The sequence below is a fragment of the Falco rusticolus genome, chromosome 7, assembly GCF_015220075.1.
Source record: "Falco rusticolus isolate bFalRus1 chromosome 7, bFalRus1.pri, whole genome shotgun sequence".
In the NCBI taxonomy this organism is placed as follows: Eukaryota; Metazoa; Chordata; class Aves; order Falconiformes; family Falconidae; genus Falco; species Falco rusticolus.
Genome location: NC_051193.1, coordinates 34,032,075 through 34,055,571, shown reverse-complemented (window position 1 = coordinate 34,055,571; position 23,497 = coordinate 34,032,075). Strand labels below are relative to the sequence as shown.

At 43.2% G+C, this 23,497-nt stretch overlaps 1 protein-coding gene across 10 annotated transcripts in view; it reads left to right on the top strand.

The window, feature by feature from the left end:
- Positions 1-23,497, top strand: part of KTN1 (kinectin 1) — a 78,044-nt gene that overhangs the window by 15,875 nt on the left and 38,672 nt on the right. For 7 of the 10 annotated variants that reach the window (XM_037394866.1, XM_037394859.1, XM_037394858.1 and 4 more), the window contains exons 2-8: positions 8,122-8,680; positions 10,292-10,429; positions 12,898-13,065; positions 15,412-15,542; positions 17,615-17,731; positions 20,256-20,396; positions 22,503-22,609. In XM_037394866.1, coding sequence (XP_037250763.1) covers positions 8,161-8,680; positions 10,292-10,429; positions 12,898-13,065; positions 15,412-15,542; positions 17,615-17,731; positions 20,256-20,396; positions 22,503-22,609 — 1,322 coding nt within the window. In that variant the 5' untranslated portion in view covers positions 8,122-8,160. Of the gene's footprint in view, positions 1-4,489; positions 4,583-8,121; positions 8,681-10,291; positions 10,430-12,897; positions 13,066-15,411; positions 15,543-17,614; positions 17,732-20,255; positions 20,397-22,502; positions 22,610-23,497 lie in introns of those variants that run through there. The other 3 variants (XM_037394857.1, XM_037394862.1, XM_037394863.1) reach the window with 3 other exon arrangements.

Sequence of the window (23,497 nt, the reverse complement as noted above, 5' to 3'; positions counted from 1 at the left end):
TGATGTGTTAATCAATGTTGGGCTTATTGCAATGAGCAAATTGCAATTATTCCTTGAGCAAACCTGTGAAAGCCATGCGTTGCAATGCAGCTGGGCAATGCCGTGGTAAGAACAGTGAAAGTTGTTTTTAATCAACTTGTTATGTTGAGACGATTAGAAATGTAAACTTAGTTCTTTTCTAAAACATGGCTGAAAGGTACAGCTGCCTTGCTGGCTGAGTTTGTTGGCTTTATCTGGCAGCTTTGGAGATGAAGTGAGAGTTGTCTGCTGCCCAGCTTGCAGAGGAGGTGCCTCTCTGAGCGGCTGTACCGATACCTTCCCTTGCCTTAACACCAGCAGAGTTGTTCCTGCTGGTGCATTCGTATGGCTACTCGTACAGCTTTTCTTGCTGTTGAACTGTGCTGTCTGATCTAGTGGGGGATCTTCTGGCTGTTTGGAGCTTCTGTGTGAGTGATCTTGGCTACTGTTGCTGCCCGTTTGGGATGTGAGCAAAACCACAAGCTGAGAAAATTGGTGTCTATGTTCAGCCTTTAGTTTGGGTTTTGCTGTGCTTTGGTCCTTGGTGAGAAAAACACAGCCAACGTTTTTTCCTTCATATTTTGAGAATTAGCATTTCCCAGTTCCGTGCGCACAGAAGTGAGTGGTGATTGAAGAGCAAGTGTCAGATCTGGTCTCTCCTTGCAAGGAGAGCAGGGAAAAGGGAAGCGCTTGCTTACCCAAGACTGTGAGCCTCGTGAATAGTTCATGGTGGTTGGGCAGAGCATGCCTGTACATGAGTGTGTGAAGGAAGGAGCTGGGGAAGCCTCAGGGGCTCCCTGGAAACAGCGATGGAAGGTGCAGACTTGCTGAGTAAAGCTGAGAGCCCTCTTGGTGTGTAGTCCTGGCCTGGCCCTCTCCTGCTGGAAGAAAGAAACCTTTGATCCTTTACAGGCATTTTGGAAGAAGGTGGTGTACAGATGACCTGTTATCTTCTGACTTTGGAGATAGTAGGGGTGTGTGTGTTAGAAGTTAGTGATTTTTAAGGGAAAACTTGCGGTTTCTGGAGTCTGGCGAGGCCAAGGAGGCTTTCCTCTCGTCCTAATGCAGGTCAGCTTTTATCCCAAATAACATCTCCTCACAAATACTGCAAGAAGCATTCTGATTTCCTGAGACTTCAGTCCTGAACGACATAGAATTGTTGAGGTTGGATAGGAGCTTTAAGATTGACTCTGACTCTTAACCTGGCCCTGCCAAGCCCACCACTGAATGACATCCTTAAGTGCCACATCTACACACCTCTTAAATACCTACCAACCACCTCCCTGGGCAGCCTGTTCCAGAGCTTGACAACCCTTTTAGTAAAATATTTTTCCTTGTATTCAATCTAAATCTGCTCTGGTGTAGCTGGAGCCCTCTTCTTCTTGTCCTATGGCTTGTTACCTGGGAGCAGAGACCAACCGCACCTCGCTACGCCCTCCTTTCAGGCAGCTGTAGGGAGCAATAAGGTCCCCCCTGAGCCCCTTCCCTCCAGGCTGACCCCCCCAGCTCCCTCAGCCGCCCCCATCAGCCTTGTGCCCCAGCCCCTGCCCGGCTCTGGACACGCTCCAGCCCCTCGGGGTCTGTCTGGTGCTGAGGGGCCCAACGCTGAGCCCAGGGCTCGAGGTGCAGCCCCCCCAGTGCCCAGGGCAGGGGGACGGTCACTGCCCCCAGCCCTGCTGGCTGCAGTTTCTGCTCTCAAGAGTCTTTGTGCTCATGCTTTGGTGAATGCTGTGGGTTGCTGCTGTGACAGGGTCTGTGCAGTTTTGGGGTATTTGGGTAAGCTGCTGGGCAGGAGTGCAGAGCATGGTTTTCCAGCTTGTTCCTTGCTCTGTGCCAACAACAGGTGTGTATGCTTTTATCCCTGGATAAATGTGAGGTTGCTAGTTCTACTTTCACTGGTGCAAATTCCAACTCTGGGCTTTATCCTGTGGCCCAGGTGATTTCAGGGCGTCAGCTGCTGCACGACAGTGAATCCCTGCCTGCCTTATCCTGTATGAACTTGCCTGGACTGCCGGGCTGTGGTGGAAATCTCCTGTGTGCTCCTGGCAAACCCTTGCGGGAGGACCTGGGGCGCTCACTGCTGCTGGCACTCGGACAAGAGCAAGGTCATCTGCCAGATAGTGGTGGCAGTGTCATGTAGCTGTATTGTGTTTCTGGCTTGCTCTCAGCACTGCTGTGTTTTGTCAGGTGTTGGCTCTAAAAAGGTATTAAAAAACCCCAACGCCCTAAAAGTAAAGGTTTTTGTCGAAGCAAATCTGCTCTTTTCTGGAATTTAACAAATAACGTGTCTGTGTTAACTAACATCAAGCAACTGAGAGCAGGCAGAGCCCAACAGATGGTACAAACAGTGGCATGTTTGGAATGGAAAATATTTACCTAGAGGGTATTTGAAGGCACTGAGATTGTGCTCTGCAAATGGCTTAATTGTATCAGTGTAATAAAGTGAAGAAGAGCAAGATTTATTGACAAGTCTTATTCTCCTCTTGCTGTTAGCGGCTTGTAGGGGGTGTCAAGCACTGTTGAGCTTCACTTGAACAGGTCTCCTTCCTGGAGAAGAGTAACTTTAATACATGAATTCTTAGTCTGTAATTTCAAGTATCTGCAGCTTGCTTGTGTTGCTGCAAAAATCGTGCTGTCAGGGCAAGTATTTAAATGAAAGAAACCCATAGCTTGAACTGCTGTTTATTATGCTTCCCCCCCTTAGTTGTGAGAGGACTTCTGTAAACAGAGCAAGGAAATATAGATATAAAAGTGGAGTTTAAAAAGAATGCAAAAAAGTAGGTTAAACTTTGCCATCGGGGTCAAAACTGGCAGGGCCATTTAGACCTTCAGCTTTTCTAGGTGGTGGGTGCTTTGTGCATGCCTAAAGTTGTACAGTTTTAAGTGACCTGTGGGAAGATTGTGCATGACCTTACTGGAAGCTGCACCTTTTTCCTTATTGTAGGTGGCAGATGAGATTTGTATGTAGTATCTTACTGTCCTGTCTTAAAAAACAGTGTCCAGGTGAAGTTGTCTCCTTGCTGATGTTCTCAGAGCAGTGTGTTTTTTGGGAATGGGTAACCCTTGAAAGGGAACACTGAGGAGGGTGCTGAGTTGTTGCAAGGGCTCCCTTTGTTCCCAGTGCTGCTCACCTGCTGAAGTTAGCCAGGTGTTAATGAAGTCGGAGGAAGTTTGATGGCCTGAAATCCCTGTGTGCTTTGACAGCTCAGCTTTCACACTCTGCCTCTTAGTGTCACATCACAGAAGCTTTGCTGTCTTCTGTGTCTTGTCTTGGGGTGTGAAGAACACCTTGTGTTTTCAGTGACATACAAGGCTGCTTAAAAAACCCAAACTACGCCAACCTAGGTTCTAACTCTTGATTTTTTTCTTATCATATAGCAATGCTGATGTTAAATGAACTACCATTAGGTTTTTCTGGCAGCCCTCCTCACTGGAACTTGAGCCCAGCAGTGCTTTAGTTTGTTAATACATAGTCACAGGGAACTGGTTGCTCCTGCTGTATGAATGAGGAAAAGGCATGAAGTGGCTAAACATCTTGTTTAATTTCGTGTTTTACCTGTGGTGGACCTGGGTTTAGTTGCCTTGTTTAGCCCCAGTTGCAGGGCATCCTCTGCTGCAGAGCTCTGGGGGAAGATTGGCTTGGGAGTGAACCTCTGTGAGAGGATCCTCTTTGCAGCTGGCTGATGTGGAGTGTGTGGCAGATTAAGGAGAAAAAATCGTGTTACCTGTTTGAGGGGTTTATTGAATACAGATACTCTTGAGACTTCTTGCTGTGTTCCTAGTGACTGTTGCATGTGAGGGCTTTCTCTTACGTTTGCCAGCTTGAGAAAATCCCAGGGAAAATACCCCAATTAAAGGAACTGTTGCTGTAGCTAAATCATACGTGGCATCTCTTAAACTGCTTAGTATTTAAAAAGAAAAAAATAATCACCTTGGCACTTACATTTTGCCCTCTTAATGTTAGTTTTTCAGAGAGGCACAAATCCCTGGAGATACGCGCATCTTGGGACCCAAGCATTTACAGAGGCAATGCCTCTAATGTGCTGGGGCTAAGCTATGAGTCACTCATTAGCCAGATGGAGCTATAATTTATTTCTGTCTTCTTAAGTAAGCTAATCCCCTGGACCTAAACTGAATGAATAGCCCATGAAATGTGGTATCTGTGCAGGGTGAAACTTGAGATTTAAATGCAAAAGCAAAGGGTGTGTTACAAAATCCAGGGCAATGTTAACTAGTGGAGGAAATCAGGTGCAAGCAATGATACTGCAATGGAGTTCAGAAATTAGTTATTTTTTCTGTGGCATGGGCTCTGTTTAGGGGAACAAAAGTGCAATTCTTTTGTTAAATGCAGGATGGGAACAGTAACAGAGTCTGTACGCAGACCGGGACAGATGCGGTTTGTTCCCCTCTTTCAGAATGACTAAAGGGATGTTGTGAGTTCTTGAATTTACAATCGAGAGGGGAGCGTGCTTGCAAGTGGGGAGCCTGGCACAAGTGCTGGGCAGCTAGGCTCTAAGAAGTGTGCCTGATGGGTATTAGGTTCAATATCAAATACAGATGAAAGGTGAGTATTTAACAGAATACCTCGCTATTTAAACATAGCTGAAGTTGCTGTGCCTCTGGTTGGCAGCAGTGAGGGGGTGTGTGTGCCATTTCTACTGGGTGTGCCTTGTCTGGGGATTGCAGCTTGGAGTGGGTAGAGAGCTGATGCAGCCACCCTGGAAAGTTGTCCAAGGGCGGGCTGCAAATGATAGAAGGCCACTTGCAGCACCTTCTAGGGGGGAGAAATAACATTTTTGTGAGGGTGTCTTCTGTTTCTGTAGCTAACAGGAATAGGAGGGATGGTAAAACTAAACCCTGAGGAGCTCTTAAGCTGGTATGTGAGGGTGTGTAAAAGTTAATGTACCATTTTCCCCGGTTTAATAAAGGAGCTGCTTTGTCCTGTTCCTTTTTGTATGGCATGGGATTTTTCTTCCCTATAAATTGCTTCTGTTTTTTCTGATATGGTTTGTCAATGTAATATGGAAGTATAAATGGAAGTGGAGAAGCTTTTTTGGTAATTGTAGATTGTCAGAGGACAACTGGAAACTGTGAGCCAAAATGCTGCCTATTTACCCCCCATGGCAAGAATACCACTTTATAAAGACATCTTGACAAGGAGTGGATGGTGAAGGATGTAATCTTGTCATTCTGCACGCAAGCCAGCAGCAATGGTATCCTCCTAGAAGGTACTTTTAAATGAGGGCATTTTCCATCCATTTCCCACACTAATTTTCCATCTCAGCCCAGCATGTGCATTACCATCAGAGCAGAGCTCGTTTGCTGTTCCCAGTTGTGCTTAATCAATTATAGTTACACCATGAGGCTTTTTTTTTTTTTTTTTTTTTTTTAAATCCTGCTTCCACATGAAAGGTTGGATTTGTATGTGAAATTCCCTGCTGGACTTTGGAGATGAAATCTGTGTACCTCTGATCACAGTGTTTGGGGTGGAAGCGTTCATGTGACTCATGCTCCGCTTTGCCTGATGACTGAGAGGAGGACAGGAGCAGGACCTGAGTCCGTTGAGGCTGTGAATCTTGTGTAGGGTGAAATGATCCCGTTGCCCAAGTGGAGGGAAGCGCAGAGAGGGGGGAGCTGGGTGGTGGATGGAGCCTCAGCAGAGCTTGTGTTGCTTGGCCAGCTCAGAGATCAGATCTCATGTAGTCCAGCACATATTCCTCACTTGGACTAGCTGTTCTAATTATTTATTTATGGCTCCTCTTCAAGCAGCTGAAGCTTTTAGATGTGTCTGGCCTCTTTGGTCTCAAAGCAATAGTCATTTCCTGCTAATACTTGGTCTTGCCTTGATGAGCGTTGTGTCTCCTGACACTGATGTCTGGAGCCTTTATAACATGTTTTGCTGAGGAAGTGATTTGACCTGAGTGTTTGCTGTCAGGTGCTGGGAAATGTGTAGGGATGACTGCAGGGTGTGAGCTTTCCAGCTTGGCCAAAGCAGTGGGATGAATTTGTGGATAGCTGCATGCTTCTGTATCAGCAAGGCTGAGGTGGGCTGTTTGGTCTCTTTGTGGTTAGGTATTGTAGTTGTTGTAGTAATGTATTGTAATGATCAACTTAATTACACTTGTGAAAAATCTGCTTAATTACATATTTACTTTGGGGATTAGCTTCTCCCATAAGCACTCAATATTGACTTTGGCTGAGGCAAATTTTCAAGTTCTGCTTCCTTCAAGAGATGACTAATACTAGATCACTTAGTGCAAGAAGCTGGTTTTATCAAGTAGCTGTAACTAATCATTCTGAATGCTCCAGCTTAGTTTTGAGCCTCTGTGCTTTTTCTCCCTGAAAGACAAGATTTTTCTCACATCCCTCTCAAACCATTCTGAAATGTTCTGTGCTGGATGTAATTCTAGACCCAAGCTTTTTCAATAATCTGTGTGCTCAACAGAAAATAAATACAAACTGGGAGGAGACTTAACATTAAGACAACTGATGAATAATTAGTGTATTGAAATGTTAGTCTTTTATTTGGATAACTTAATAGCCAAATTAGATTTCTCAACCCTTGCTTTCTGTGCTGCTCAATGCACTATACAAATACATTATCACAGCGACTCTTCTGTGTCTGGGAACTATTACATATAACAACTCTTCCCTCTTGAGCTAGAGCCAGGCTCCAAACCAAGCCCTTGCCAATGTGGCAGGATGGCAAGCCAGCTTACGATAGCGGTTTCCAGCACAGCCAGGAGTTGAGGTGAAACAGCCTTAAATGTAATAGTACTATGTGGTATTTAAAGAGTAATCCTCTGTCGGTCCAGAAGCAAGGAGAGCCTGTCCTCTCCCTGCATCATGCAACTTCTACATGGACTTTGTGCACTCTGCGCTCAGTAGGCACACCTATTTTGTAAGTGGCAGTGGAAATACCTCAAGCAATATTGCTTTAAGGTGTGGGGCAGTCCCCCCTACAGTTTTTGGGGTTATCCCAAGATCCCTTGCCTTTCATTCCCAAGATAATGGGTCTTTCAAGGGACAGTTGAGTTAGTTGTCTTTTCTTGTGTAGAGGAAAATGTATTGAAGGTCATGCTTTCTCTGGTGACTTTTTAACCGAGTTGGTGAATCAGGAATTGCACTTGCTTAGAGTTTTGAATGTGGGTTTTTTTAATGGTTGCTTCTTTTTTAACTTGGAACAAACAATCTGGAAAAGATTTGCATTCTTCCTGCAAAAATCCTTGTCTGTTTGTAGCGATTAGTTGTGAAGTGGGAAAATCTGGCTTGTCTTGGCCCCAAAGTTAGGTTTTTTTAGCTTCATTCTGACTTCTACTCTGTGGTTCCTGCTTTTAAAAAAAAACAATAATGCTTGGGGCATAAGTAGTGTTTTTAGCAAATTATCCTGGAGACTTCTGGTCTGTTAGTGCCCTGGAAGTTGTACACCATTACATGTGCAAAATAAGTAACAGATCATCCTGTGTTCCTGTAAATGTGTAGATTTTTCATGAGTTTAAAGCTGGGTTTTAAACTTCAAAAGGCAGTTCTGAAAATACTTGGTTCTTTGTGGTTGACTAAAATTTAGGGTGCTCTCCCTTCTTTCCCTCATTCCCCTCATTCCACTTCTGAAGCTGTCATAAATCTGGGAACAAAAGGAAGTTGAAATTTAACTCCCACTTGCCAAGATAAAAATCTTAATTTGTTAAATTTGATTTACAGAAAAAAAAAAAAAGTGTTGCTCTGCATGTACTGGTCCTTATTTCACAGCCTCTGAAAGTGCTGTATTTTGATTTCTGAAATCAAAAGCTTTAACTTTATGAAATTCACTTGGGAGGGGAGAATGAGGAAGATGAAAAGAAAGGAAAGAGAACTGCAGTCTTCCAAGATCAGCAGTCTTGGAAACTGCAGTTGCTTCCTATCTGGGCTAACGGCTTTGAAGCAAGTGGTAAATGATTCCAGAAGTAGTTCCATGATTGATATAGTTTGGTAATTTTATTAAAAGCTGTTTTAAGGCTTCTGTAAAACAATGAGAAAGCTTCTTTTATTATTATAATTGGTGGAGGAAATAATATCGAAGGAAACCTGTTCAAAACCTAACTTTTTTTTTTTTTCCCCCCATAGGTGTTTTGTTTTTTTTAAATATAGCTAAGAAAAAGCACAATGGAGTTTTATGAGTTTACCTACTGTATTATCCTCATTCCTTCTGTGGTTGTTACAGTCATCTTTCTCTTCTTCTGGCTTTTCATGAAAGAAACTTTGTATGATGAAGTCCTTGCAAAACAGAAAAGGAACCTAAAGTTTCCACCTACCAAGACTGATAAAAAGAAAACAGAGAAGAAGAAGAACAAGAAGAAAGAAGCTCAGAATGGGAACATCCACGAGTCTGACTCTGAAAGTACACCTTGGGACTTTAAGCTGTCTGATGCCCTGAGTACAGATGAAGAGCATGTCGCTTCTGTTCCCCTGAGTGTGTCCGAAGCATCTACTGGCGTTAGAGAACGGAAGAAGAAGAAGCAGCATAAGGTCGTTCAAGATGATCACGTAACTAAGGATTCGGAAGGATCCAAGTCTTCAGGCAAGAAAGTAGATCCAGTCCCTGTTACAAAACAGCCCACTCCACCATCTGAATCAGCAGCATATAAGAAGAAGCCTGGGCAGAAGAAGCAGAAAAATGGAATGGGTATCTGATGTTGCATATGCTTCTTGCACAGAACGCCAAAACAGTGTTCTGCTTTTTTGCAAGGCCACAGAGTGTGTCTCTCAACTATTCTGCCTATCTCTATGGGGCAAAGCTCACTTCTAACCTTTCCCTTTTTACGAGTTACTGCTTTCCCCCCCCGATTTTCATCTGGCAGCAGTGCTCTGGTTTTCCTCCTCCCATCCTTGCTTTCTTCTGCTAAAGATTGTTGAGTGTAATAGAGTAGCTCATATCTCTGCTTTCCTCTCAAGCTGTCAAAATTTTGATTACTTGAAAGAAGTCATTAGACATTTGCTGTGTGCATTCTGATGTCAAGCTATGAAAAAAGTGGAATCCTAAGAGTAGTTGCTCAGATGAAGAAGGGCGTCTAGAGAAACCTCATAGCAGACTGTGCAAAATAAATCACTGGTTATGTGCAGGCTTAATGTACAAAGAGGTATTTGGTGGCTGACTCATGGAAAGAAGCACTTACAGCTGCTTCCCACCTGCTACACCTCTATAACTGAATGGAACTGATGCTAAAAGAAAACTGGTCCAGCTGTTGTAACTGAAACATCTGACCTGGAGCAGACCAAAAACAGTACCTAGAATTGCCTGTGACTGTTTCGACCATATCCTTAGCAGGAGTTGACATGTCTCAGCATGGTTGTCAGACTATGAATTGAACTTAAAAAAGAATAAAAATACAGTTTCAGAAATAAGTGGAAACCTGAGGTATTTGTAGATCACCCTTTTGAGATGCAGGCATAATAGGTTTGCTACAGGGAGTGAGGAAAAAGAGCAACATTGCTGCTTGATGTGGTGGATTTTTCCTTTTTCTGAAAAAAAGGGAGAAAAAAGACCCACCCACTACCAACAAAAAAAGTACCAAGTCTTGTTTGTGGGTGTTCTCTGAAAATCTCTGTGGCGTGGTTAAAATGTGGTCTGCAAGCACTTTTCTGAGGGCAGCCACAACTCACTCTTATCCTTGATTACAGGAGCTAACACCATAACCATGTGTTGTGTGTGTCAGCTCTCACAAGAGTATTATATAGCACAGGCTGTCCAAAAAATTTCTCACTAGAAACAACTTTTTAAAAGAACAGTTCCCTAATGTAAAACACTTTATTTTCTGCTTCTCACAGTCCCAGTAGCTATTGGGGGTGTGTGTTTAAAATACCTAAGTGGGTCCATGGGGGGTGGTGGTGGTGGTGGTGATGGTGGAATACTTTTTGCAAATAAGAAACTAGTATGGGTAACAAATGCTGTCTGCTCTGTTGCAGTAAAACCTGGATTGGATATGTTAAACTGTTACTTGCATTGCCGTATGTTCTGCTTGCAGATAAGATTCCTGTCTGTCAAAACACTAGGTGCTGTGGCTCTTGACTCTGCTAAACCTTTCTATTGCTTTGGGGTCTCATCTGATATGGGAAGCATATGTGTTTGTGAGTGTGTGTGTGTACGCATGTATATAGATAACTTCGTGTTCTGATTTAAAATACATGAGTGTTTTTTTTCTGGGAGTGGAATTTGATGGTTATTACAGACTTACTGATTTAAAAGTAATGATGAGATTATACAGAAGAGCATATTGTCTTTATTTGTCTGTTACAGATGATCAGGATACTAAGACTGATTCTGTTGTGTCCCCTGCCAAAAAGCAAGACCCAGTGCTGCTCCACCAGGAGATAAAGCAAGAAAATGTATCGGGAAAGAAGAAAGTCTCTGCAAAGAAGCAGAAAGTTGATAATGGTGAGAATACAGACCATCTTAGTTCAGATAAACCTGACTGTTAAACCTTTTGTCATACATACTTTAGTTGCTCTTCCTTTGGAAAAGAATCTTGGAGGAGAGTAACTCTCTTAATTTGAAAAAGCAGGAACTCCAGATAGGAAAGATTGCTCAGCCTGAGATGCTGTTTGGTTTTATGAACATCTGGTACCACTGAACATGGGATGATGCTGTGAACCTTTCTGTGCTCTTTTCGATCCAAACAGCCATGCTTGAATTGATGAGTAATGTGTTGACTTGGAGTATAAGCTGAGCAGGCTCTAAGTTGCTGTAAGCAAGGCATGTCTGGAACTGCTGCAGTCATCTGCCCCAAACAAGACTGCAGTTTTTTTAGCTGGTTGCTTTGACCATTTTGCTCTCTTACTGTCCTTTTGTTATCTAGCTGTTGCTCCAGCATAAACTGTTCGTCTTTGCTGTCAAGGCCTTTACTGTTTGTCATCTCTCATTCTCTGCCAAGATGCTGCTGCTTGTCTCCTCTTGGCTCAGCGTGCCTCTGTGTTTGGTTTTTTTTTTACAATGAGTGCTGTTGTCTGCAGCTTTTGGGAAGAGCGTGACCATGAAGTTCTGTGAGGCCACCTTGTTAGTTTCTCAGAACGTTTCTCAGATCTCTTCTTTACTGGGACAGCTATAAAGAACTTGGTGGCTGGTGGACTGCTCCCAGCGCAGACAGTGTTGGTCACAGTTTCCTTTATACTTTGGTCAGGTCATTGGGGTCCAGATCAGTCACTGGCTCTGGTCAGACCAGGGTGGGGTTCTTAGAAGTGTAGGGTTACTGTATGTTGTAACAACTGGGGAAAAAAAAAAAAAAAAAAAAAAAAGATTCCTGGAAGAAACCTATTGATGGGGAACCTGGGATGCCTTTGCCTTTTATGGACATTCTTCTGCTTTTCCCGATAAACCCATTGCCTTTTTTTGAGGGGCCATGTTATGGACCACAAACTGTGTTGTCTGTATGTGGCAAATAAGTGTCAGTACTAGCTCAGCCAGCATTAAAGCTAAGCTGTCAGTGCTACACAGGAATAGCTCATGCATTATTTGAATGAAAGCTGTTTTCTTTTAAAGCCACGTCTCCAGAATGACAGAGCAAAAGTTAGCTGTGGTGGGCATCCAGATTAGCCAAGACAGTATTATGGGGATTTCAGATGTTGCTGGCACTGCAAAAGGTCTTGTTGATACTAAATAATTTTGAAAGGAGGGGAATAAAATGAGGAGAGGAAATTAAGGAGAGGAAGGGAAAAGGTGAGGATGGTAACTGGATTAGGTGGTGGATACTTCTGCTAGAGGAGAGCTCTCCTCACTTCTGAACTTGCAGCGTACTGCAGATGTTTGCTGGCTGCTGAAGTGCAAAGACTAGCAGGTGACACAAAAGGTCCATCTGGTCTATTCTGCTCCTTAACAGCACAGAATACAGAAGTGTTTTATAATTTTATAACTGGCTCCTTGGCAGCCAGGAATGCGTATTTGTCTTGCACTGATGCCTGAAATTTTGCATCCCACTCAGTTCCTTCTCTCTCTGGTCCGCCATGTGGCATCTGTTGACCACCCGCCTTTCAGCCTGGGCTGGCTGGGTCAATGAGCTTTCCTGCTGTGGCATGGCTCAGCACACATCTTGCATACATTAGGTGGTCTGGACCAGCAGCTCAGGAGCTGGGCAGACATCAAATTCAGCTCTGTTCCTGGCTGTATCTGTTGTCCCTGGTCTGTTGCTCTTCCTCTCCCCTCCCCGGCTTTTCTCTCCGCAGTCTGAAAAGTTCTTTGGACAGAGGCTGATCCTCACCATGTTTATACAGTGCTGTGTGAATGGAGACCGGAGGTTGGTCAGTACCTCTGGGTACCTCTCTGAATAATAATGATGCCTAAAGCCTCCTCTGACAGATGAGATATCTTCATTAAGTGCAGTTGAGTCTGCATGTGAAATAAGCTTGATTGCTGTCCCTACTGCATGTTCTGTTTAAATGGTTTAGTTCACAGGTGGTGTAATGATCTAATCTGGGTGAAAATGCTAGCAGTGAGGTACCAGCTTTTAACAGAATAGGGACAAAAGACTGCTGTACTTGTACTTCAGGGATGCTGAATGATTTCGTATGCAGCCACAGGTAAACCAGTCTCATTGATGCCATGTGCAGCTTTCTCATTAAAGTGAAATGAAAGTCAAAATGTAAAGGTTCTTCTCTGTTACTTGTTAAAATGCTAAAAGGCAGCTTTGGAAATAGAAATTTAATTGAAGCTATTAGACCTTTATTTAATGAACTTACCTGAAGAGCTTTAATGAGTTAAGCTGTGAAGGATGATAGAACTAGAGAGTATAACTAACTATTGAGGTTAGAGGTGCTGTAGTCCAGCTCTCATAAATGTTGTGTACCTCTTTTAAAAATGTTGATGCTAGTTATTACAAAGCTTTGACCCATCCTGTGGACTTCTGATTACAGTTTTGGTGGATGAACCTCTTATTCAAGCAACTACTTATATTCCTTTGATGGATAATTCTGATGCTGGCACGTTGGAGAAGCGAGAAGCAGTTGAAGTAGCAAAACAAAATGTGAATGAGGGGATCCAGAAGAGCAGGGGCAAGAAACTGAAGAATGAAACTGATAAAGGTAGGAAACAGATAATGTGGTCTGTCTCTGGCATACCTGAACAGGTAAAACATGCTGTGTGTGTGTGGAGGTGAATCCTCTTTTATTAGTTAGGAAGAAGTGATTTGCGGAAAACATTTGTGGCTGCAGGACAGTGTTTGTTCTTGTCTGTGCTCGTTTCTCCCCTGTCTTTGGCACTGTTGAAAGGGCTTTGCGCTATCCAAACCTTTTAATGCTGACTGTAGGCTTTTGTGTCCTCACAGTGAGCAAACGGGTGATTGCAGACCACACAGATGCATGTGAGCTAGTTTTACAGTAGGTAGCTCAGGCATTGCTAAAAGTGATGGACTCTAAACCGAGACCTTTCAGCATGGGCTCTTGCAGTCTGCCTGAGTTTGGGGTGCACCCTCTATGCTCTAGTGCTGTTCATTGAGCTAGCTGGGGCCAACCAGCCAGTGTGTACCTCTGGTGATTCCGTGTTGCACTCAGAAGCAAATTGCCAGTGGAGATAGTCTGGCAGTTTCCAGGAAAACTTTGAATTTTCCTTTCAATGTAGTTGGAATTGATTGGGACAGGAGACTTTCTTTCTTCATATTCCCCCATAGAGGCCTGGAGTGATTCATGAGCATTGTGTCCCACCCTATAACTTTAAGTAGGCCACTGACCTGTTCGAAGCATGCCAAACATACTGAGCCATGAGGTAGGACCCTCAAATTTGTGGGCAGCTGGAGAGGAGAAGCCAAGTGACTGAGCAGTGATTCTCTGCTCAGGTTTGTGCAGAAGCCTGGCTCTCCAGCATTGTCTGCCTGGTCACTCGTTGCACTCTTTGGAAACTTTTTAGACTTGTCTTCCAAAATGCTTGCTTGAAAGCTTCCTGGCAACTTTGTGGTATCTAGATTGGATTCCCACTTGCCTGAGGCTCTCTTATGCAGCTATTGAGATAGAAGCACATCACTGCCCTGCAACATCAAAGCTTCCTACGTGCACCTGTCCATTCTCATTTCCTTTGCAAGCTGTAACCTTCTATATGAGCTCCTAATTCTTCTGTGTCAGCTGGGATTTGCCCTCCCAATATAGAAATCTTCCCCTATTCTGGTTGTAAGCTTCTTGGATGCAAGGGCAAGGTCTTCCTGTCTTCGGGGAGCACAGGGTTCGGACCAGTCTGGGACAAGCTGCTATAAACTGTTGGCTAACTGGACTGTTGTCTCAGGATTTTGGCATACTGCTGGTAACAGCATCATCGATGTCAGTGCAGCAATGACGTGATCTGATGTCTGTGGCCAAGACTAAGTTGCGTGTAGGACTAGGACAGAATGTGCTAGAACTTCTCAGTCCTTCTCCCCCACCCCCAGCTTTCACTCTGTGTTTCAGTGGTTTATTTTTATGCTCGATAATGTCTCTTAGGGACTTAATGTCACTACTACTTTTTTGTTCGTTTTTTTTTTTTTTTTAAACTCTGTAGGGGGTTGGGTTTGATGTGTATCTTGGTTTCAATGGTATGTTCAGCACCTGTGGTGAGAAACGTGGACCCTTCTCCATGATCTTTGGGACGCCTCCTGAACCAAGCATTACTTTTAAGCTTTTCCTTTTTCCTCCCATTCCTTCACGTACTTTTGTGCACTGGTGAATGTCTGACAGAGATGCTGTATGCCTTGGTCTTGTGCTTCCATTCCCTGAAGTTAGGGGGCCACCTAATGACCTATGTATGTGCAGCCAGTTTTTATATGAACAATGATTTTTATTCCTATTAGAGCATAGTTTGGTTGAATTGTGTTTCTTTGTTTGTGTCTTTTTAAACATTTAGTCAGCAATTAAGAGGGATCTTACAGATTTACCTTCCTGCTGCTAAACTCCTTCTGCAGCAGTTCATTTCCAAACATAGATTGAGGGAATATTTTTCTGCTTCCCATATATTGTAACCAGAAATGTGCTAGTTTCTAAATTCATTCACTTGTCATGTGCGCATTGCTTAGAGAGCCAGGCTGTTCTTTAAAGTGAGAGCTCAGTTTCAATTATTGTCACAATGCACTAGAAGGTATTCTTCAAGTTTTCACATTTGTGCTATTTTTTTCCCCTCCAAAATCTGTGTTATGCTTTATCATCTTGCTAGCAACACTATAAATATTACCCACTGTACAAACAAAGTGGTGGGATTTTTTTCCCAAAACTATCAGCTGGCAGGTTGTTATCAGATTTAAATTGGAGAGATGATGGTTTTGCTGAATGTTCATGACCTCTTGCTTCTTGACATTTCAGACTGAAATTAAATATAATGCATAACGATACCCCATCACATGCTGTTTTGAGGCAAAATAAATAGTTCTGTATGGTGTCCAAAGTAAATACATCCTCCCTTCTGTATTGCAGAGAATGCCGAAGTAAAATTCAAAGACTTTGTAATGGCCATGAAGAATATGATCTTCACTGAAGATGAGGCCCGTTGCATAGTGGAGGTGTTAAAGGAAAAATCCAGTGCAATTCATGATGTCTTGCAAAAGGTGAATAACTGTGGGAGTGGGGGAGAGAAGACTTTTAAATAAGCAGAAACTGGAAAGAGATGCTGTCAAATTTGCTATAGCAGTATTGTGATACCTGCATTCTGTCTTGGGAAGACTTTTCCCAGCTGGTCTGTGCTTGTTTTGCATGCAGGAAGCAGTTGTCAGATGTCTGTGTGCTGCCATCTGCCATCCCATGGGCTGGCTAGACAGGCTGATGGCTTTTGACTGCTCTTAAAGAGCAGACATAACCATGGAGAATTAAGGTACCTAAAGTAGGACTGCTCTGCAGCTGAAGTGTGTGGGGGAAGGCTATCTGGTGAATTTCAGGGAGTGATCTTTCACAACTGTGTACACAGGATAAACTATACAAGAAATTAAGGAAAAGCTGCTGTGGCTGTGCACTTATCATCTGATTTCTGTGTGTTTCAAGTATCTCCATTTTTTAAGTCTATGCATTCTGCTCTGCTGACTTCTTTGGATATTTTTCATAGGATTGTAGGACAATTCAGATTTGGAAGGGACCTCAGAGTGGTTTGTTGTCCAGCCTCATACTCAAAGCAGGGCCAGCTCTGAGGTCAGCCCAGCTGCTCAGGGCTTTATCCAGTCTGGCTTGAAACCCTCAGGGACTGAGACTGCACGGTGTCTCTGGGCAACCTGTGCCAGTGCTTAGCAGTTCTCTCTTTTTGCATTAAGACAGTAGAGAATGGTGACCACTAATATCTTAGAAGTATCTACTCCTGCCTCCCGTGACTCATTAGGATTGTCGCTTCGAGTTTGTAACATCCTGTTTGTCACACTTGAAGTCTTGCAATTCTGTATTCTTCTGCAGATATGGTACCAGAACAGAAATGCAGAACTGGGTATGTGTCAATTCGGTTAATACTTTATAGAAGTATATCATGCAATTCTGGTTGGAAGGGACTTCAGGTGGTCATGTCATCCAACTACCTGATCCAAACAGGCTCAGCTTCAAATTTGAGTAAGTTGCTCAGGGATGTGTGCAGCTGGGTCTTGAAAGCCTCCAAGACAGAGACTTCGTGTTCTTTCTGGGCCCTTGTTTCACCCAGTAGTGGTACACTTGCAGTGGTATTGCCTGTTTGATTTGGAACAGCAGCTAGCTTGCTTGCTGTATTTTTTTATTTTAAAGGAAGGTTGGGTGTTAAGCCTAAAACTCTAGGATCAGAATGGGTTCCTGGGCTTGTATGAAACCAAAACATGTAGGTTTCTGTAGATGAAAATGTGAATATTTTTCTATTTGTAGCTCGTGCAAGACACTGACAGTGTGTTTTGTACTGCATACGTATATGATACCACTGAAGGAGAACTTGCAAACAAATTCAGAGTGCATTTATGGAACTGACACTTCTTTGCTGTTTCTGTTATGAGAATTCGTTGAGTGAAGTCTGAGCACAAGCATTTAGAAGGTTTGCCCCTTACTGCAGTTCCTTTGTTTTTAGACCAGCATACAAGTGGCAGGACGGTGGGGATTGTTCCTCTGGTTCTGTTCCCTGTAGTATCGCTGAAACTGTGTGTCAGTGTGTCAGCAGAAACATAATCATGTCAACTGGAAGCTTTCCTGTGAAGTGGAGGGAGAGACCAGATCAGCATTGCCTTTTTCTCTTTGTAGTGAGATACTTCAAGAGATTAAGTCTATTAGAACGTACCTGCTTTGAGCTGGGTTGGACCAGGTGATCTTAGAAGTCCCTTCCAACCTCAATTATCGAATGATTCAGCATCTCTGCATCTTCATCCTTTATTTTTCCTAATGGCTGTTCTTTGTTTTCCCCAGTGCCACCACAGCAGCTCTCTTTCAACACAGAAGCACCTTAAGAGCCCATTTATTCTCTTAATTGGTTTCAGTGCATTTGAAAATGCATTTCCTTGTCTTAGGAAATCTGTACTGCAGGGTTCACTAGAAGCAGAATTGGGTACCGGTGGTGCCATGTACGCCCTGCAGATGAACGTTTTGAGGGCAGGAGGGGAGTGTTTCTTCCTCTTAAGTTTCCTGCTTGCTAGGGGGCTGTGCAAGTACTTCTGGCATGTATGATCATTTTGGTGTGCTTTTGCTGCAGGCTAGCAAGGCTGAGTCGGCTGCAGCTGTGCATCAGCTGCAAGACAAGGAGAAAATGCTTGCTGCGATGAAGGAGGAGGCAGCTGTTGCAAAGGAGCAGTGCAAGCAGCTCACCCAGGTAAATGTAAAGAGGTTCATGCATATAGAGAGAGGTGTAGGAGAGGAGCAGGGGTTCTAGGATTAGCAGCCAGCAACTGCTGGTTTATTGAGCTTAGTATAAATTGAAAGGTGGAATTTTTTTATATTGGGAAAGCTTACCAAGATACTATGTTTGTGTTTATGATGCTATTAATGTATTTATGCAGTTATTTTCCAGTAGTTTTTTCGGAAAGTTCATTTGCTAAGATTGTTTTTCTTTTCAAAAGGTTGCTTTAAAACTACTTCCGTCATGAGTATAAGACTGTTTTGGGGATGGAAATATTAAACACCTCTTCTGCATTGCAGTTTTAGTTAGGTACATATTCTAGCATTTACATTCTTGTGTGCTTCTAGGCACAACAATCATCAGTTTTCTTCAAGAAGGAGGCTACAGAAAGTGAAGATGCTTGCTTAGCCCCTTGAGTTGCCATTCTGATTGCTTTAGATTTACAGGGATGCTGATGCACCACTGTCAAAGACTAGTTTATGAAACTTGACTTTTTTTGTGAAGGTTTTGGAGGAAAGCAGTTATGGCAGAACAAATAATTGGGCAGATATGGAGTGACTGGAGACTTTTGTGGGCAGAATTCTTAATGTTTTGGCTAGTTTGGAAGCATGTGGGCGTTAGGCTCAGGAAGGTGATGTAGTGGGACAAAGGTGGGAGCAGAATGGCCCGAGGACATGGGAGTTGGGAGCCATGGCAGGTGAGAAGGGAAGAAGGGCGTGGGTATTGTGTGAGCTTCTGGCAGGGCACAGGGAGATGTGTATTTGGATGGGATCAAGAGGTTTGGGACTGTCAATATGTAGCTGTAGGGAGAAAGGGCTTCTGATGTGTTCAGGGGGGAAAAAGAAGCTGGCTCAGCATTGCAGAATGAAAGAGGGGAGGTCTCTCCTGCTGAGGAAGCAGAGGGGAATGTATGAGGGAGCCTGGGTGTGAGGGAAGCTGATGTGATTGGGGAAAAAACGCTTGCAAAGTGGCGCTTGTGAAGGCAGGGTAGGAGCTGCGGAGAAGTAGGGGTCATGGGTTTTTTTGCCATCTGTATTGGGGGAGGGAAGGGAGAAGTTGGGAGAAAAATGGATAAAAGCAAAGTTGCTGCGGTGCTAAAGTATCAGGATGAACAAGGGAAAGAGCTCAGCTTGACTGACAAAAAGCTCTTATCTTCTAATTAATGTGTTTCTCTGAAAACATTGCCAGCAGGTTGGGAGGGAGGGACTCTAGGGTGCAGAGATGTTCCTGCAGGGGTGTTGATAAAGATGGTAACTTGAGAGGATAAATGAGAGCAAGAGGTGCATGACCTTGGAGTTCCTTGGCAAAACACAAGCTAGGTGAAAGTTAATCTTCCCAGGATCTCTGGCACTGCCTTGACAGGGTAGCTGGGTTAGCGAGGATTGCAGGCGGGTGGTGGAATTGATGGAGGGGTAGAAGAAAACTGCAATATGTCCTGGTGCCCTTCTTTTTGCTACATCTTAGTGGATGATGGAGAAAGGTTTGTGTCAAGCTGTTGTCAATGTATTTGCAGACTTGAAACTTTTGATGTGACTCAATTCCTAAACTCTTCCCTGATCATGGGCTTGGGAACTGGTGTCGCTTACTTCGTTCAGGGGGAAGAGCCTCCTGAAGCTAGTAAGTTGGAGCTAAGAAACAGAATAGCTCTTATTTAAATTAGGATGCAGAAAAAGCTGGAATTGCTCTGAAGAGCGAAGGTTATTCAGGCTAATAATTTAGAGACTTAAAGTATGTGCCAAGGCTCCCTGGCACTGTAAGGAGCTGCATACTGAAGCTTACATGCTACAAATACCTTGTTCTGTGATGGGAGCTTGTTGCAAGCTACATTTAATATTTTTGCTTACTACTGCAAGTGCATTTTTATTGCACGGGAGCAGCTCCGTGGATTTCTCGGGTGTCTGTGTTGAATTATGGGCTAATAAATGATTAAATAGCAATGTGTATTTTCACTTGAAAGCTATAATAGGGCATCATGCTGGTGGGATTCAGGGCTTCTCTGACTGTTGCTGGATACGAATATAGCCTATCTCCTCGGGCAAAACTGTTGACTTTGCAATCTGCTGCAAAGCAAGTATTTGCTCCAAAATGCTCTGTTGTTTTGTCACAGTTCTTTACCTTTGTTCTTCAGCTCTGCTAAACTCGGGATGAAAATCTAAGCTCTGGCTTGTGTGATACCGGTGCTTTTAATTGTTAGGACTTTGTAATTTGGCCAAACTCGATAGAAATAAGATTCCAGCTCTTCTAGGACAACAGAAGATCGGTGTTTAAATTCGCAGACCTCTTTTTAATAAATGTGAAATGATGTGGATCCTAAATCCTCATAAAGGTGCTAGAGTTTTGGTCAGGTCTAATGCTGGAATTTCTCTGAGTGAAGATTGATGCTGATCTTAGTTTGATGAACACTTGCTGTATTTTTAGTTGTCTTAAAACACCAACTTTTAGACTCTAGAAAGGAGCAGTAGATGACTTCTTTCCCTTTTTTTACTTCCTGCCCAAGGAGCTGCTTGCAGAAAAGGAGAGGAATGGCTTGCTTATAGCAAAAATGCGAGAGCACATCATCACGCTAGAAAAGGAGCACGGCACTTTTCAGAGTAAAATACATGTTAGTTACCAAGAATCTCAGCAGATGAAGATAAAGGTAAATGCTTTACCAAAACAGTTAAAGCTGACGTTCATGCACAAGCAGATCAGTGCTGAGAAACCATTGCTTTAGCTGGGGTGCAGCATTTTTTACTTGCTCACACAGAAATTGGCTTCACTAGTGAATTCGGGGCCTTTTATGCAGTGTGCAGGTAGCTGGTGGTGTAATGCATCTGCATGAGGGAGGGGAAACTTTGTGGCAGTTTCCTGACTCGGAAGAAAGACAGGGTGATCTCAGAGTTTCGTACTCTGTAAATCAGGGCTGTCTAAGCAGCCAGTCTCTTCCTTCGTGGTATTCTGCTGTAGTATTATTCAATTACAGTGTAAAATCTAATTGAAATGCTCAACTTAAGAGAGCCACTAATGCTGATGATCATTTACCGCTTGATAAATCTCACTTTTAAAATTACAATAGAGAGTTGACAACATAATGTAATATACAAGAAATACCATGGCTTGGGAGAGTACTCTGCTGAAAGTATTTGAAGGGCGGACACAATTTTTTTTTAAGACCCTTGTTACTCTCCTGAAATTGCATTGTAATGGAGTGACCTCAGAAAGAGTGTGTTTTATCAGATTAAAAACTTTAACTTGAAGTTTTCTATGAAAAATGGCCCCTCTTATGCCAGCTTGACTGCTGCTTAGATTTTACATTCTATTATTTTTTTTCCCCTATATGAATGTCACAGCATCAAGCCCAGCATGTGAAACTTTCCAGCTTTGATACCCAATCTTTTGTCTCAGCACTTCAGAGAGTAGCATCTCGGCAGTTTTGGAGCAGAACTACGTTCTCCTGAGCAGAGACAACTTCTTTTTGAGCCCTGTATAGAAAACTGTATAACGAGAGTGTCTTACTGCTGCCTGGGGAGGGTGAAGGGAGATCGGGGCATGACTGAGTAGCTTGTGCAAACGCTGCACAGGCAAAGCAGCAGAAAGGTTGTGCGGCGGAACCAGCGCTCTGGTTCTGCTCCCCCTGCTGATGTGCTGTAGCGTTGCGGAGAAGCTGAAATTTGTCAAAGCTTCCAGTTACATGCGTTTTATGCCCCTCTTCTGTTGGGATCTTGTATATTTGTTGGCATTAAAAAAAAAGGGGGGAGGGAGGAGGGAAAGAGGTCCCCCAAAAACATCTGAGGACCAGCTTGTTACATGTAGTTGTGCTGAGCTGGAGGTGGCTGCCCTACAAGGGGCTGCTGTCTGCTGCTGTGGCTGTTAGGCAAATATTTGTTTGCTTTTTTTTATATAGAAAATCTTCATTGGCCAGTCAGCCATTCAGTGAAACTGGGTCTTGGAAACGGTGTCAGCCATATCTACAAACTGGCACTGGTAAAGGAAGCAAGTATTATAGCTGTATGAGCTTGAGGATTTTTCAAAGCAGACTGTTGGGCTGTGAGACCAGCTATGCTCTTATATGCAGAGTATATGCAGAGTCTGCTTTTTTCTTTGAATCCTGTCTTTTGATTTTCTTTGCAGTATTCTGAAGCAGCCTTAGGTTATCAGGGCTTCTTTCTGCCTCAGTTTGGAGCCATGTTGAAAATGAAGTCAGAGCATATTATCAACTAAATAAAGGATCTGTTTCATAGTCTTTGACTTCAGGATATTGGATGAGGACCATCCTTTTGCAGTTTACATGCTATAATCTGTGTGTGTTACTTGTTTTAGGTTTTTTCTGCTCTGTTCAAAGGCTTTGTAAACTTCTAATGTCAATTCACAGCAAGCTTGCTTTATTTCCCTTTGGAGAAGTAAAATATTGGTATCCAGTTACTGACAAGTATCTAAAGTTACACAGCTGAGCAGCTGGTATCCTAAGTAACGCTTGTGTGGTCTTTTAAACAAACAAATGAAAAATGTTGCTTTGATAAATAGGTTGATACACTGGTATAAAAGGAAACCAATGTTTACTTGAGCAAGAGGGTCTGAGTTGCACAGTTTAAATTAAGAGTGGGTGTATGAAGAGGGATATAAAGCTGCCCCTCTCCCAAAAAATCCACTTAGTTTTATTTACTTAAACTATTGTGATATCTTTTCTATTGTTACAAGTTGTTGGGGTTTTTTCATTGCTCCTTAGTTTAATCTTTTTTGGAATTGATCTTCCTTTCCCCATCAGTTCCAGCAACTCCGTGAGCAGATGGAGGCAGAGATAAGCCACCTGAAGCAGGAAAATGGTATCCTGAGAGATGCTGTCAGTACTTCTACCAATCAAATGGAGAGCAAGTACGTTAACAGCTACTTGGAGCTCTGTGTGTTTTTAAGTCTCCCCTGAAGAGTTGTCTGGCTTCTGCTCCTTTTGTTTCCATCTCCTTGGCTGTCTCTGAATTTGTGGTTAAACTACGAACACACATATTTTGGGCTGGGGAGGTAGTATTTCAATTAAGAACAATGCTTTCAAAATAGGTAACTGTCTTTTATCAATTTAAAGCCTGAGTGAGCTTTTAGGGAGTAGGTGCTGAGCAGAAAGAAGTGCTCAGCCACAGTAGGTGTTTTTGGCAGGGTATATATGTTTTCCCTTGGGCCTTTAGGAGACGTGCTGATGCTGGCCTCTTGGGAAAACAGCAGCTCTAAAATTTATAAATCAGTCTTGCAATAAGAAAAAAATATCAACACCCCACAGTTAATGATACTGCTGGGATGGCACTTGAATTTATCTGCTGCTGTTGCACATGTTTGGAGAAACAAAAAAGTCATCTCAAGGTTTTGTCTTTTGTGAGTTATGACTTAGGCTGCTCCAGAGCTGGCAGAGAGGACTGTATGTATTGTGGTAAAAGCTGAGCACCCTGGTAAGGTGTATAGTCAGACAGGTGAATTGCTGCCAGTAGGCTTCTGCCTCTAGAAAGCAAAACCAACACTTCATTTTTTCAGATATTTGATTTTTTTGTTACTCCAGCAGTTACTGTCGGAGGCTAGAATGTTAAAACCGCTGTTAGGACTTGGAAAGGGCTTTTTATTTTCTTCTCTGGCTATGCTGTTCTTGCAGAGATGCAGCTTCTGTGTGGACCTTCCTGTTAACAGCTTCTGCTCTGCCAAGTGCAGCCTCGCAGAGGTGTGTTCTGCTCCCTGTGCATGTTCTGCCAGGGCAGGTTGATGTAACAAGAAGGGTATTGG